Source organism: Sciurus vulgaris (assembly GCF_902686455.1).
Source record: "Sciurus vulgaris genome assembly, chromosome: 3".
In the NCBI taxonomy this organism is placed as follows: domain Eukaryota; kingdom Metazoa; phylum Chordata; class Mammalia; order Rodentia; family Sciuridae; genus Sciurus; species Sciurus vulgaris.
The window spans coordinates 127,109,325-127,125,758 of record NC_136463.1 but is presented as its reverse complement, the minus strand read 5'-3'; the positions used below and the strand labels follow the sequence as shown (position 1 = coordinate 127,125,758).

Sequence of the window (16,434 nt, the reverse complement as noted above, 5' to 3'; positions counted from 1 at the left end):
AATCCCAGCGGCTCAGGAGGCTGAGGCAGGAGAATTGTGAGTTCAAAGCCAGCCTTAGCAACTTAACAAGATTCTGTTTCTAAGTGAAATACAAAAAAGGCCTGAGATGTAGCTCAGGGTTAAGTGCCCCTGGGTTCAAACCCTGATACCCATCCCTAAAAAAAAAAAAAACAATGAGTGAGGGACCAAAAGATCCAACAACCCTAATACTATGCCATTGGGTACTTGTAGCTTGGGATAAATTTACAGATAGTATAATATAGAGATCCAAAAACTACTATATTTCAAACATATTAGACTATAGTGAGGGCCATATACTCTGAAAACCATGTAAAAATAACTTTAAAAGTTATTCTAATGATGAGATAAAACAATTTATTATTTCACCATAAGTCACCAATTAACCCATTTTGTCTTATAGATAATAGTTGAGAAAACAACTTGAAATTACCAGATCCACTAAACTATCACCACCAGTCTTATTTCAGTAGTTGTGAAGCCGAGACTCTCCCCACCAGGATACTAATATCCCTGGTGCATGTTTTATATAAAATGACATAGTATTTGCATATAACCTATATAATCTTCCCATATATAATGGTCCCTAACTTAGCTTACAATTTTTCAACTTTATAATGGTGTGAAAGTGATACATATTCAGTAGAAAACACACTGGAATTTCGACCTTTCCCAGGCCAGTGATATGCAGTAGGGTACTTTTTCTACTTTCTGGCCATGCTGAGCAGCAGCAGCAAGCCAGGGCTCCCAGTCGGTCACAAGAGCACAAGATCACAAGAGGGAGCAACTGATACTCCATGGGGCACTGCCTTGCTAAGCTAGGATGTTCAGTAGGTTAGGTGCATTATGTGCATTTTCAACTTAGGGTATTTTCAACTCGAGGTATTTTCAGCTTTTGGTGGGTTTATCAGGACACAACCCATCAAAAGAAGAGGAGCATCCATGCTTTAATTCAGCTCTAGATTATTTATAATGCCTAATATGATGCAGAAACTATGTGAATAGTTGTATTGTTTATTTATTTGTCTTGTTTATGATTATTTTTAAAATATTTTTTACCCTCAGTTGGTTCCATGGGTGGGGAATCTTCAGATATAGAGGGCCAAACATACTGAATACTGTTGGAACAAATACCATTATTATGAAATCTCTTTATAATAAAATATCACCAAGACCAAACTTAGTTTGGATTACAACCAGCAGAACAAATGAATTTAGGCAAATGTCTGCAAATTGTTATAATAAAATTTGACACTTCTCCTTAGTTGGCTAAGAAGAAAAGATCACCACAATATCAAAATGCAAATTAGATGTGTCTGTGCTTAAAATAAATCAAGATTAAGTTAAAGGAAATGAAATTGGGCACTGAAAAATTAGTATGCTTTCCATGGTCAAATTTAATGAGAACTTAGGCTTGCTGACAAATCATGCAGAACTAGTATCCTCTCTTAATGTAGTGGTTAAAGGTAACACGGAGGGGCTGGAGATGAGGCTCAGAGGTAGAGTGCTAGTCTGGCATTCGTAAGGCCCTGGGTTTTCCCCAGCACTGACAGGAAAAAAATAAAACAGCTCTTTATAGATTCTGGAGATTATGTATCTGAAGTGAAGTGGCAAAGATTTTTCTCCCACTCTGTAGGCTCTCTCTTCACATCGTTGATTGTTTTCTTTGTTGAGAAAAAGTTTTTTAGTTTGACTCGATCCCAATTATTGATTCTTGCTTTTATTTCTTGTGCTTTGTGAGTCATGTTAAGGAAGTCTTGTCCTAAGCCGACATGGTGAAGATTTGGACCTACTTTTTCTTCTATTAGGTGCAGGGTCTCTAGTCTAATTCCTAGGTCCTTGATCCATTTTGAGTTGACTTTTGTGCAGGGTGACAGATAGGGGTTTAGTTTCATTTTCCTGCATATGGATTTTCGGTTTTCCCAGCACCATTTGTTGAAGAGGCTATCTTTTCTCTATTGTATGTTTTTGGCATCTCTTTGTAGTATGAGATAACTATATTAATGTGGGTTTGTCTCTGGGTCCTCTATTCTGTACCATTTCTCTACCTATTTTGGTACCAATACCATGCCATTTTTGTTACTATTGCTCTGTAGTATAGTTGAAGTTCTGGTTTTGTGATACCACCTGCTTTGCTCTTCCTGCTAAGGATTGCTTTATCTATTTTGGGTCTCTTATTTTTCCAAATGAATTTCATGATTGCTTTCTCTATTTCTATTAGGTATGTCATTGGGATTTTAATTGGAATTGCATTGAATTTATATAGCACTTTTGGTAGTATGGATATGGAACATGTGACAAACAAGAGGTGCTATCAGCCCCTGAGCACAAAGATTCAGCCTACAAAGCCTCTGGTATCCCAAATCTCTTTCCCAGGAACCCTGGAACCCAGTCTGGCAGCCCTTCTTCACACTCAGAATATCAAGTACTTTGGGTGGGGGTTCCTCCCCCATCAGCTTGCTACAAAAGAACTACATGATCTAGTATCTAACAACCCCTTCTTTCTTCTCACAGGGAAGTATTTATGTTAGTATGTGTATATGTATGTATATATGCATGTATGTATGTATATATAAAAATAGGACTAGTATAGAACTGAGGTTTCCAAAGATGAAAGAAAAGATGACCTATTATTGTATCTTATCTCTCGACTTTGGAGTCTAAGGTTCTAGTTATTCCATTTCTTTGTAAATGTAGGGGAACAACGTTCATTTCCCTTCCAAGGGAAATAAATTAATAGCTGCTTCTTAGACATTTCCTCAGGTCTCCTTATAATTAGGTTTTATAAGTCTGTGATGAAAAGTTTCCTCAAACACACATGCATAAGAGGGCACTAACACTCTTTCTCAGAGATCATCTCTTCTCTTCTTGTACATTCATTTACATGAAAAAAAAAAAAAAACAAGATATACAGAGATCCTCAGGGACCCATCTATGAAGCTTTGGCAGAGTCAAGACAAGCTCTCAGATCTTCTAATTCCCATTTCAGCACTCATTCCATTCCATTACTCCGATAAGTCATTCTATCAAGCCCTCAGTATGAGTGACAATAGCTGCTGGCTGCAACAACATTTTTCATTAACAAACTCAAGTTAAATTACTCAAGCCATTCAAACATCCTCCTTCAGAGTCTCCAAAATCTGATACAGATGACCAGATTCACAGAGGGGTATCTAGCTGAGCTGAGTGAGCAAGGTCTGTTGGCTGCCTATCTTTATTTTTCCCTTCACCTCCTCACACTAAGACTTGTGTCCATTTCAAGAGGCAGGGTAAGTGCTGTCATCCCTCGTCCACTGGATCATTTCACCCCAGCACTTGGCTCTGCTGGCATATGTCCTGCTACCCACGCACAGAGCGTTGCTCGATCCTAATGCTATACAAGGTTGACTGAGAAGGTTTGAATAAATAAACATTTAGTTAAAACTAAATCTCTAGCAATAATGACAATCATTCAATTAATACATTTAAAAGCACCAAAAGTTCTTTAATAGGTTTCCTTAATAATCAACTTCACAGGTAATAAAAGAAATAAATATATGATTTGTTATTTTGCCACAATTCTGAAATGTTATTTTAAAGAAATGTTTAATGTTAACAGTTGCTTACTTACTGGCTCTGCAGGGAAACAGATCCATCAAGAACTAATCAATTTAACCAAAGAATTTAAGGAGGTGCAGGTATAAGCAGGAAATGCTAAAAGGATGCATGAAATAAATGACTGGCTAATTTGATACAAATACTAAATAAAATAAAACGTATCACTCCTTTTCCCTCCTTTGAATGAGGTAACTCAGATTGAATATACTGGCTAAGAATGAATTTGTTCATATCTTCCTTGGAACTGACAGTAAATTCTTGGGAAAAGGACTTGCACCCTGACTTGAGTCCCCATTTCCACAATTCATCCTCACCTCAAAATACTAGAAAATTCCATGAATAGCCCATTGACCTAGTTAAGCTAAAATCTTTTCCAAAGCATTATATATCAAGGGTATAATAGAAAGAGCAGAGTTTCTAATCTTTTTGGTAGACAGGAATAGCCTCTGCTAGGCAAGAATAGCATCAGCCACCAATGAGGATCACAAAACTGGATTCAGATCTATAAGTAAAAAAATGGACTTGGGGAAAAGGAGTCATATGATTATTGAGTCAGGGGAAGGTCTAATTCTAAGTCAGAACAGTGAAATAAAAGGTTAGGTATGGTTTATCCCTAACACTAAACACATTTTGGGGCATCCATGTTAATAGGAAGCACAGGCTCAAGTGGAAAACTGCAGCATGCCCCATTTCTGGTACAGATCTAAAGATAACAGTTTGGTCTAAAAAGTCCTTCCTGCTAAGAACCTACATAAAATACTACTAAAGAGCAAAGTATGTTAAACTACCCATCCCCAGAAGATGGAAGTAATAGCAACAATGTCCTTGTGAACTGAAGCACAAGTAAGCTCATAGCCTTCCAGAACCTGGCTTGCATGCAAGAGGGACTTCTGGAAAACTCAGTCTGGGAAATGCGAACCCATCTGTTTCTACCACTAGCTGGGTAACCTCGGGAGGGTCATCTCAGTGAGAGTTTTAGTTTGTTACTTGTGAAACAGAAATTATTTCACCTTGCTCAAAGAGTGATTGTAAGTATTAGGTGAGATAATTTATAAGAAAGTATTAACAATTCTTTTTTCAGTGAGGGTGTTTTATTGCTATTTTCTATAAAGACAATCCAAGTTCTTACTACTGTGGTAGAAGAAAGTAGAGCTATTCTTTTAGGGGTTTCTTGGTTTTCTTTTAATCAAAAAAGTGCCATGATAAAGAACCTGACCAAAGTTATTTACTTTAAAATTGAACATATAGTTATTGTAGACTTAAAGCTGTCCATTGGATTGTACAAATATGAGCACAGAGTATTAAAAATGGGTCTTTCTGTGTTTTCAAGTGGCAAAATATTCTATGTGCTCATTTTTGGAAAGGGTATTTCCGTCAGTTAAAAAACCATTGCTCCAAATTAAGTGATAATTTAGTTCAAGGTCATTATCAGATCAGATGACCAAACCTGAAAAATACTGTTCTCACGTCAGAGACCTTGAAGAAAAAAATGCTCTAATGGGATTAAAATGCCTTGCAAAGAATTATAACATGAATAGCTCAAGAAATCTTAATTTATAAAAGGTCACAGAGTTACAAAAAACATCTCTCATTTCAACTAATTAAATGAAATTTTAGTTAAACGGCACCTTTAAGTATTGGCATTGCAGCTGCGAGTGCATTTAAATAGCATTTACGCAGATATAATTAGCACAATTAAACATGGGTAGAAGTGGAAACACTATTCTTAATTATATTGATATAATCAGATTTATTAATGCTTTATAGCAACAAAAGTGACATCTGACAGTAGCACACAATTCATGACTGAGCCTAATATTAAGCATTTTAGCATATTAAGGAATCTAAAGCTAGGTAATTAGGGAAAGAAAGAAGTCAAATAATGAGTTCCTACCTGTGACGATACCATAGTTGGGAGGTTCAAGAATTACTCCATAAAACTGGATGATGTTTCTGTGACTGAGGACACTCAGTATTTCTGCCTGTACAAAAATCAAATGCAAAATTACATAAAATTCCACATTTATAACAGTCTAATGAAATAGGACTCCTATTCAATTTTCTTCTCTTACATTTACAAAGATACACAACAACATGTGATGTTGAGAGATTTCACTGTCTTCAGTGAAATGCTTCAAAGTTTAAAAATTTCTTTTGAAGCTTTATGAACATTGAAAAAGGAAATGAGACTGAAGAGGCAACCCAAGAGGTAGTTATTAGAAAGTCTGCTGACTGATAGTGGAGGAGGGTGACTCAAGAGGTGAGAGGCCATATGTATTTACAGTTAAAGTCTTTCTCCTAATAACCAAAAAAATTTTTTCTGCATAATATCTCTTTTGGGAAGCCATAGCAAGTCTGAACTCCTGTTGGTTGGATGAGTCAAAATTAAGGTAGAGATATTCAAATGTTAATGGAAGAGATTCAGATAATACCCATTTATATTATTATCTAATAATTCACTCCAGGTACAGTATTGATCTTTATTTGCAAGTTACCGTAACATAAAAAGTGGGCTCTTGACCTTCACTGTGATCTGATAGGAAGCCGTATTTGTATACTTTGAAATATATTAGTAGAGAAAACTTCACTGAAGAGTGACATGGCAAAAAATAGCTATCACACTTAATTGTTAAAATGAAAAAAACGGAGATACCACAGTACATATTTGATAATGTCTACAGAACATTAGATATTCTCTAGGTAAATCATGTATTTTCATTAAAATTTTATTAGTTTTATGGAGTTAAAATATAGCTAATCAAGAATTATAAATATGAAGAAGCATAAAAATCATGGAAGTTAAATACAGAAAAGATTTTATATTTTAAGTGAAAGTTTTATTACTGGCAGTAAGAAAATAGGAGATTTTTAAGATTCTGTCCCAGAAAGGGGATCGTCAAGAAAAATGTCTTCATTAACAAAAAAGGAGAAGTCCTGGTCAGAGGGGCACCCTAGATGCTTGCCAAGCACGTGTGAGGCCCTGCGTTCAATTTTCAGTATCACCAATAAGAAAAATGAAATAAATTTAAAAAAAAAAAAAAAAAGAGGGAGGAAGACAAGGAGGAAGAGGAAGAATGGGTGGTGCCCTTTGGGAACCTGCACATATGATTTAGTGTTATTTGCTATACTTATTTTTTTATAGGGCAAGAGTTGAGATTTCATTAAAAACAATCTGTGAAACTGTTTTTTGAGGGTGATGCAAATAGGTAGAAAACAGGTTTGAGGGTTGGCAGGGGGTTAATATGGAATAGAGAAAGGAAAATTATCATTGATTAGAGGAGACACTTGTAAAGTCTGAGCAGGCCGTGTTTCTTTTGTGTTGAAGGGTGCTATCATTGCTTAGCCAAACAATTCCTTAGCCCCAATGAGTGACTACTAGGTGCAGAGCCTCCGTGTTCACCAAGCAACTGCCTTCACATACTTCAGTTTCCCAAGCAGGAAGAAAATGCTTTACTTGGGCAACACAACGATTCATCTACAAGGCAATTCTAATTCTCATTGTGAAAGGATAAAGGAGCTTTATTGTGAAGAAGTTTGGAAATCACAAGCTGCCCTATTTTAAGTGGCAGATCAACACTTTGGGAATAAAGCATTAGAATACAGTATGAGAAAAGCAGTAGAGTTAATGTTTGCACTGGTATTTGTCAAAGCGGGGGACTACCACCACCCTTTGGTATATTCTTTGGGGTATCTGAATTCTATGACCATTAAAAATTTCTGCATCAAAAATGAATAAATATGGGAATATTCTTAATCCTTGGATGACCACTATAAATCAGGGGATTTTCAGTGTTCCAGCTCATTTTCATGTTTACATTTAAGGTTTTGCCAAGTGATACCTTGAAGAAGGTAGTATTTTTATTCCTTTCAGGAGTTGGTAAGCATAACACAAAACTACCCTTTTGCAGTGCCTCTTGCAAGTAAAGAACATTTTCCTGGAATAAGGATTTAGGTTCTTATTTAATAAACCAAGAATCTGATTTAACAACATGAAAACAGCATAATACTTTAGAGTGCTGTACTAGTTTCAGGGAAATAGACTAATAATAATCAATGGCAGACAAATAAGTGATGTGTTTGTAAAAAATAAAAAAGTCAAATGACATCAGGATGCTAGCAATTCAAACAAGCTCTGACAGAAACGAGCATGGAGTTAAGGAAAGATGAAAACCTGTGCTGTGGCAGTCAGCACCTGAGAGTAAGTGGGCGAACTCCGTGAGTTGGCCCCGCAGGCACCTGCTTGCAACAGGGTGTTTCTCCATCATTTCCTAGATTTACTTTCTGGGTACACTAGCAAATGGACTGTCCATCAAAATAATGTATTAGTGGTTTAAAAATAAGTTTGCTGTTAAAAAGGAAACATAATAATGATGAAAGCTAAATTAATAATGACAAAAAAACTTACACTATTAAAACCAACATAAACCATTTGCTTTCAGTAAATACAATTTTATGCAAATTAATAATTTCAATGGCATTGATTTTATTTTTATTTTTATTTAATTGAAATTTTAATTTTGATTTTTATAGGTATATAAGCTATTCTCAACTTCATGTTTGTGTCTTCTTAAGTTACAATAAGTAATACTTTTTGTCGACACTTGAGATCCAGAAGACTTAATTTTTCCTATATAGGATCTACATATTTTATACTTTGCAAAACACTATTCTAGGCACTCAAACAGACACTTGTACCTAATTACAGCATTATTCACAATAGCCAAAGTGGTAACAAATGTTCATACACTGATAAACAAAATGTGATGTATAAATATTATTTCAGCCATAAGAGGAATAATTCTGATATATGTTACTAAACGGATGTACCTTGAAAACATTATACTAAGTAAAATGAGCCAGATGCAAAAGACAAATATTGTATGTTTCTACTTGTCTGAAATGTTCTTAATAGGTAAATTCAGAGAGAAAGCAGATTAGACAGATTACAGGTTACCAGAGGCTGGGCAGGGAGGAGATGGGGAGTTACTTCTTAATGGCTACAGAGTTTCTGTTAGGGGTGATGAAAAAATTTGAAAATAGATGTTGGCTATGACATCACAACACTGTAAGTAAAGTTAAAGCCTCTGAATTACACACTTAAATAAGGTTAAAAGGGCAAATTTTATGCTATATATATCTTACCACAATAAAAAAGTTTGAAAGATAACTTTTGCAGAGATGAACGATCAGAATCTATGTATTCAGTAATTATCTTTAAGGCTAAATAAACTTGGAATAAATATGTAACTGTTCAGATTAGGACCTGAGGATCTAAGGAGGAGCTGAGACTACAACAACTTTAACTCAAGCTCTAACATACTCCAGAAAGGAAGGGTCCCTCTCAGATGAATGAATGGAGCAGCCAAAAATCTACCTATACAAATGTTTAATAGGAATGCACTTATCAGTGGACAAAAATGCTTATGCTGGGTTTGCAGTGAAATGTGTGCCTGCTCTCACTGTTTACAGCTGAGGCCAGTTCCTTCTTCCTATTATTTTTCTTTATGGAAAAAATTACAAGAGTTTCCGTTTGTTAACAAATCTAGAGAGGAGGTAGGTGTTTTGTTGTTAGTTTTCATCTGGCATTCCTATGTGTTTATATGCAGAGATGAGCTATTAGCTCAGTTTGCCATGTTTCCAGAAGTCCACTAGCACACACGTTCCAAAGACCAATTCCATTGGAGATAGTAAGAAAAGTTAAATATCAGTTTTAATTCCCTTCCTTCAGGACTTTCAACAGTTTAAGACAAGTTTAGTATTTCCAACTTCAGAGTGATTCCTCTTCCTTAATTCAAAATTGTTTTTCAGGAATGGGGGTGTCGCTCAGTAGAAGAGCTCTTACTTAGCATGCTTGAGGCCCTGGGATTTAATCCCTAGTATCACAATAAACTGAAAACTTTTTATCACCCAAAACCCAAATTTAAACTTATTTAATTTTGGAAAGCTGCCACAGACTTTTTAACGATCCGATATCTTTAAAACTTGTTTTATATCTTCTACAGTCCATTGAGAAGTCTGTATGTGTTTATGTGACAAAACTATTAAAAATAAAACTGAATTCACTAGATACAGTGGCACATGTCTATAATCCCAGCAATTTAGGAGACTGAGGCAGGAGTGCAAGTTCCAGGCCAACCTCAGCAACTTAGCCAGACCCTGTCTCAAAATTTAAAAGGTGGGGGGCAGGAGATGTGGCTCAGTGGTTGTGCATCTCTGGTACCCAAACAAACAAACTGAATTCACTTCTTTTTGTGAAATACAAATAAAGCAAAGATATGACAACAACCTATTGATATAATGAAAACTATAGTGTATGAAGTCCCACATCACTAAGCTGGAAAGCTCCATTTACATCTGTATTTAGAAAAGGCTTTGCTCCCTAGTATCAATAGCTATGGCCCTATGCTTAGCTAGACCACGTCTCAGCAGGGTCCATGCTTCACCTGTGATGTGGCATAAACACAAGGTACACTCTTATGGCCCATGAATGGCAACCTCTCCATTTTGTTCTCTGTTGTATGTGGCATTTAAACATACTACTCCATAGACCCTGATCTCTAAGATCCTCATCAATTCCAAGATTCTGCATTCCATCAGAGTATGACAGTAAGCGAAAGAAAAGAGGCTCATCCAATCATTCAGCTGACACAGTCACAGTCAACCAAGGTCAAGGACCCTCTCCAAAGACAGTCATCTCCAAAATACCAATAAGGGTCCCAGGTCACTACATTCTGCCCAAATTCAAGAAGATATGAGATGATTCCCATATTTATGAAATATATAACAAGAGGTGGGGAGGAAAGAGGAAAGTACTGGGGATGAGATTGATCAAATTATATTATACTCATGTAAGAATATGGTATAATGAATCCTACTATTATGTATAATTATAATGTACCAATAAAATAAACTAAATGATATGTACAGAAGAAAGAATAGGAAGAAATAAAACAAAACATATAGTTATCTACCTTTAGATAGCAGAAATAATCACAGGTGATTTTATTTTATTTTATTTTTTTATATTTCCTAAACTATAATAAGCCTGTGTAATTTTTAAAATCAGAAAAAGCAATTCAGATGTGTTATAAGTAATATGGGGTTGAAAATACTGATTTACAAGGAAATTCACATTCTCCCTACCACTGAGACATGAAAAAAGTAAAACTGTATCTTCCCAGGACTACTGTAGACATATAAAAACTAGGTTAGTTAACCTCTGACCTGTCAGTTTCTCCTTCTGGAACAAACTAATTTCAGTCAGGTTCCTCCTATAGAAGCCCATGGGTCCTGAGAGGCACAAGGCTGAGGACATGAGCACAGGAGATGAGCACACTTTAGATGAATTTCTACCTGCTCAGCACCAGCCTCCCCACGTTTATTGGTGATACTCCTCTTTCTTCTTCTGTCTGCTCCTATGGCCTCTGCCTTTTGGGAAAATCTTCCCTACTTTATTCCTTTTGTAAAATGACTAGTTCAATAGCACATGTGGGGGGAAGGTCAGATTCCTTATATACAGAACGTACTCAATAACATTTGAAGGATGAAAGAACAATAGTAATTGATGAAAGTATTTAGTGTATTAAATATTTTTTATAGAAAGTCTATGTTAGTACATGCTTACTCTGAACACTATAATGAGAAGAGCAAAATGCTAGAAGATATGAATTTGCTTTAGTATTCATTCTGTTCTTTTATACCTGGAAGGATAATTTAATTTAGATTTCATAAGCATGACAGTCAATCAATTATACAACAGCAGAAGCCATATTTGAAATATATATTCATCAGCTCTTTGTTGATTTAAATTTTATGAGGATTTGGACAGGTCCACTTTGCCTTTCAAAGGTTCTGTGTCCAAGACAAATACAATGAACATGATTTCTTGAGTCCCTTCCTGCTTTGGATTCTTCAAGCATGTCCATGCTTCGGCATTGTACTTTTTCAGGTTAAGAACGCAGAGGTTTGTTTAGTCTTAAACATTCCATTTTCAATTATCTACCCAAGATATTTCCACAATCGTCTCTGCAGGTAAAGAGGCTTGGGTCAAGTCTGCACTTTCCATAACTGCTACATTCATTAAGAATGTTATGACAGGCTGGGGACGTAGCTCAGTTGGTAGAGTGCTTGCCTCACAAGCACAAGGCCCTTGGTTCAATCCCCAGCACCACAAAAATAAATAAATAAATAAATAAATAAATAAATAAATAAATAAATAAATAAAAGAATGTTATGGCAAGATGCTCCTCAAAGGTGCACTGAGAGATGGAGCCCTGATTCTCAGCTGGGCTACATTTCTCACAGGCTACCTTTCTAGACTCAGCCAGTACCATAAAGGCCCACAACAGATGAATCAAGCAAATGTAAGAGGACAGGTTGTAAAATATGAAAGCACTGGTCTTCTCAGTACAGAGCACCTCTTATCTTTATCACCACAGAGCCCAGAATCATTGCACTTAGCAGAATATAAGGACAATGGGAAATTATTGAGGTAAAAGCTCCTAAAATGGTATTTATAAATCTATGAGGTCAGAACATTGAGCTCTTTCAGGAAAGAGGAAGGTAGAACTTTCTTTCCTTTCCCTGCTAATTGTTTCAGGATCTGATTATTAAGGTAAATGAGGCAGAGTTCTCAATCTCAGTTTTACATGAATCAAGTTTCCAGGGTTTTACTGCATCAAAACAAAACAAAAATACTGTTTAATTCACTGCATTTTACTCCCACGAGTGTTTGTTGGCAAGGAGTATTTTCTTAATTTTTTTTTTCCAGAAGTGAGGATCAAACCCAGGACCTTGCACATGCTAGACCAGCACTTAGTCACTGAGCTATATCTCCAACCCACTAAAATTAAAATGTTTTTGAAAAACTCATTCTTACATGGATGGTAAAATGAATACATCTCATTAAACTCAAAGTGAGATGTATTCAATAACCAACACATGACAAGCAGCAAACTTCACAATTCTACAGGTTCTCTTAAAATAAACCAGTCATTGAGCAGATGACAAGCATCTGCTCATGCTTCTTGAACCACCAAGATAGAGTCATGTGGGATTTTTATCACAAACATCACCAGTGCTGGGAAGTCTCTGGTTGCTCAATGCTCAATGGTTTTCCTGCATGGAGTGTTATGGAGATTCACCACTTGGAGAGGGGCCTGGGTTCCCTTCAGGGCTCATGTTGCTCTTTAGTTAAGAAGATACCTAAGACGAAGTGCTAACTAATCTGGCAGGAAAGGAGGATAGCTAGAACTGAATGAAATGGTGAAGAGTTAAGACCAAGGACTGGAGAGATATCACCAAATCACAAATACGCTAAAAGTTTGTATTCTTTGTGCTCACCCTGGCTGTCACTGTGATGATATGAAAAAGCAAAATATATTGAAACAACCTGCATTCAAATTTGACTGACTGGAGTATTATGAGAATCTGGTTTTCCACTAAACAAGTTACATAACTTGGTCAATGAGATGACCACTTGATCCTAAACTATTCAAAAAATCTCTCCAAAAGACAGTCCTCGAAGAAGGCTTCAAGGACTGAAAGATTATTAGGCTTCTAAAAAATTGAATAGAAATATCATTAGGGTTGGGGATATAGCTCAGTTGGTACAGTGTCTGCCTTGCAAGCACAAAGCCCTGGGTTCAATCCCAGCACTGAAAAAAAAAAAAAAAAGAGAGAGAGGAGAGAGAAAGAAATATCATTAAACACTGAAGTACGTAAGTAAAAATTCAATTCTTGTTCCAAAATGGATGGCCCTAAAGCACTTGGTCACTCTAGACCTTGCTTTCTTCCTAGAAAATGACTTGGATGAACAAAATTACCTCCTAGATTCCTTTGTGCTTTAAATTGCTATTCATTTGTATTTTAAAAACTAATGCACTACTAGTATTACTTTGCACACGTGAGGAACTTAACAACTATCTGATGAATTAACTGGTGTATTACGATATCCTTTGCAAAAAGGCTTCAGTGAGTCTTGCTATTCTACTTATAAGCAAAGGGAACTGCTGTACCTTGGATCTGAAATCTCCCACAAAGGCCCGTGTGGTAGAGACTAGTGCCCATCTGGATGATATTGGGAAGTGGTGAAAATCTCTAAGAGGCCAAGAGGTCTTAGACCACTGGGAGCATAGACTTGAAAGGGAAAATGGAATCCCAGTCCCTTTCTCTTCCTCTCTTTGATAGCTAGCCAGGCAGTGAACAGGCTTCCTCTGCCAAGTGCTCCTGCCATGATGTACTGTGGTGCCACAGGCCCAGAGTAATGGAGCCAACTGGTCCTGGACCGAAATCTCTAGCTTAGTTTTTAGCAAAACGAAAAATTTCCTCTTTTTAAGTTGATTTATCTCAGTTTTTGTTTCAGTAACAGAAAGTTAACTAACACAGTGACTTTGAGGAAATTAACCTCTTAGATAACTCAATTTCTTCCCTAGCCAAATGGGCTCAGTAATCCTACCCCAGTGCCCAGAAAATACCAGGTGCTTCACCAAAGCCAATCCCTTTCTCTGGCATCCATCCCCTTCCTTTGTAATCCATTTATTGTTCTGTCAAGACAAATTTCTGAGGAAATTCATCTCTTAAAATAATGGAAATTATATTTACATATTTATTTGATTTAATTAGCCTTGAGTATTACCAACTTTTCATGTTTACTTATGTTTTTACCTAAATATAGCACTTAAACATTTCCAAAGCATTTATCCTACTTGAATCTCACCAATAAAATATTTTATCATATTTAAGTGTTGAGAAAAGTGGATCTGTGGTGGTTGTAAGCTCACTTACTAGCAACCTGTCAAATGTCAGTAATAAAATCTGAATTCAGATTTCTTACCTCTTGCAACATATATGTATATTTCTCTCACCCCGTCTTTTCTCTCTTAAAAGAGAAAAAGTCCAATGTGATCCTGAGTGTCTTCAGACATTCTTTTTATTTAAAAAACTGCCTTGCTCAGAATTCCAACTATATAACTCTTCTGTATTAGTAGCTAACATTTATTGAATGCCTATTATGAGTTAGGATAAGTGCTTGATGAAGATTGAACTTTTAAATTCTCACAAAAAAGCATAGGTGAGGGCCTATTATCAACATTCATAAAGAAAGAAACCTAGGCAAGAAGAATTTTTTAAATGTGCCCTAGGGCACAGTAAATGGGAAGCCAGGTTTTTAACACAGTTCTTGAAGTCCTGCTTACAATCACTAAATCATACTGCTTTACTTTACAAACCTAATTTGAGAACAGAATGGAACATTAGTTTATGCAACATCCAAACATTACAAGAGGCCTAGAAAATTCCAAAGCCCTCTTGGGTTAGTTGCAGAAGCATGAGAAACAACTCCTCATTGAGTCTCCTGGTCACTGTCCTCACTATGAATTTCCATGCCTTCCTGACACTTGACTGCACAGGATCTTGGTCAAAAACCAGGATCTAATTCTTCACAGGACCTGGGCCATTAGGCCAGCTAGCAACAACCAAATTTATAGCTAATAAAACCAGTTAATTGCACAGCATGAAGCACCCTCTCTCTATGCAAAAATTACATGGTTAGGAATTTTGAGCAACTCTCACAATCTGATTAGCTAAGTGCTTTATAATATTACTCTACAGTGCAACAGAGTTTGATTATTTACATCCCATAAGAGAAATGTTTGCCACATTTATTATGGAAATCTACAACATCATTTAGAAGAGTTTAGGCAAATTTAATGTTAAAACAGTCTGAAAAGTCCCTTAACATCTTTTAAAATCCAATTAGACAGTATCTTGAATACCTGTATTCTTCAGCTAAATAAACAATGATTTTACTATTTTGGGTTTCTGTCAGCATACTCAAAACAATAACTAAAGGCAAAAGCACCAGCTAGACATTTTTGGTTTGTTGAATGCAAAAAAAAAAAAAAAAAAAAGTAACAAACTCTAACAAATACAGAACCCTGATTATTTGGAATCACAGAATGTTAAGAATGAAGGGAGTTGGGCACAATGATGCACACCTATAATCCCAGCGGCTCTGGAGGCTGAGGCAGGAGGATCTCGAATTCAAAGGCAGCCTCAGCAAAAGTGAGGTGCTAAGTAATTCAGTGACCCTGTCTCTAAATAAAATACAAAATAGGGTTGGGGAGGAGGCTCAGTAGTCGAGTGCCCCTGAGTTCAATCACTGGTACCTGCTCCCCAAAATGGAAGGGATTTGAAGTCTTCCAGTCTTTTCCTTCCTAGCCCCCAACTGCAACCATGACTCCACTCTTAACAGTAAAAGATCATTTCTCCCGACTAATGGCTTGATAAAAGGGCTAGCCTCCACTTGAACATACTTCCAATCACCAGCACGCACCATCATTTTTCTTTCACTAACTTCATGTGGTTACCTAAGTCTTTATTTGTCTTTGATGAAGATAATTAAAAATAACACCTGAAGGCTAAGTTTTACATTCATTTTAGTTTTTCTTAAACTTAAAAATTATAATTCTTATTTTTCTTGACATAGTTTTTAGGCTTTTGGTTATTTTAACTGTGTCTATAAAAACACACTGGTCATTCTGAAGATACATTCAAGTAATTGGTTTTAGGTAAAATCATCTGGCTAAATGTATTCACTTTTTACCCCGATATTAGTAAAAAGTTTCTGTATGACAGAGACTTGGTTACTGGAATTATCTTCAAAACCAGCTTTAAATTCCGCTCATCTAAAAGAAAAATGTTGGTGTTCTTTAATTCAATCATGCCAAGTTATAACTGATGTATAATGGTCTTATTTAAAAAGAATATCTGTGCTTTTCCTAAGCAACCAGTTTGTTTTTACCCTACTGCCTCGGTGAT

At 36.1% G+C, this 16,434-nt stretch overlaps 1 protein-coding gene across 3 annotated transcripts in view; it reads right to left on the bottom strand.

Annotated features, from left to right (window-relative positions):
* MAP3K20 (mitogen-activated protein kinase kinase kinase 20) overlaps window positions 1-16,434 on the bottom strand; it is a 171,912-nt gene that overhangs the window by 97,733 nt on the left and 57,745 nt on the right. For all 3 annotated transcript variants that reach the window (XR_013762996.1, XM_079135021.1, XM_079135022.1), the window contains exon 3: window positions 5,510-5,597. Coding sequence is in view for 2 of the 3 variants with exons in the window: in XM_079135021.1 (XP_078991147.1) it covers window positions 5,510-5,597 (88 nt within the window). In the remaining variant the exon portion in view is untranslated. The remainder of the gene's footprint in view (window positions 1-5,509; window positions 5,598-16,434) is intronic.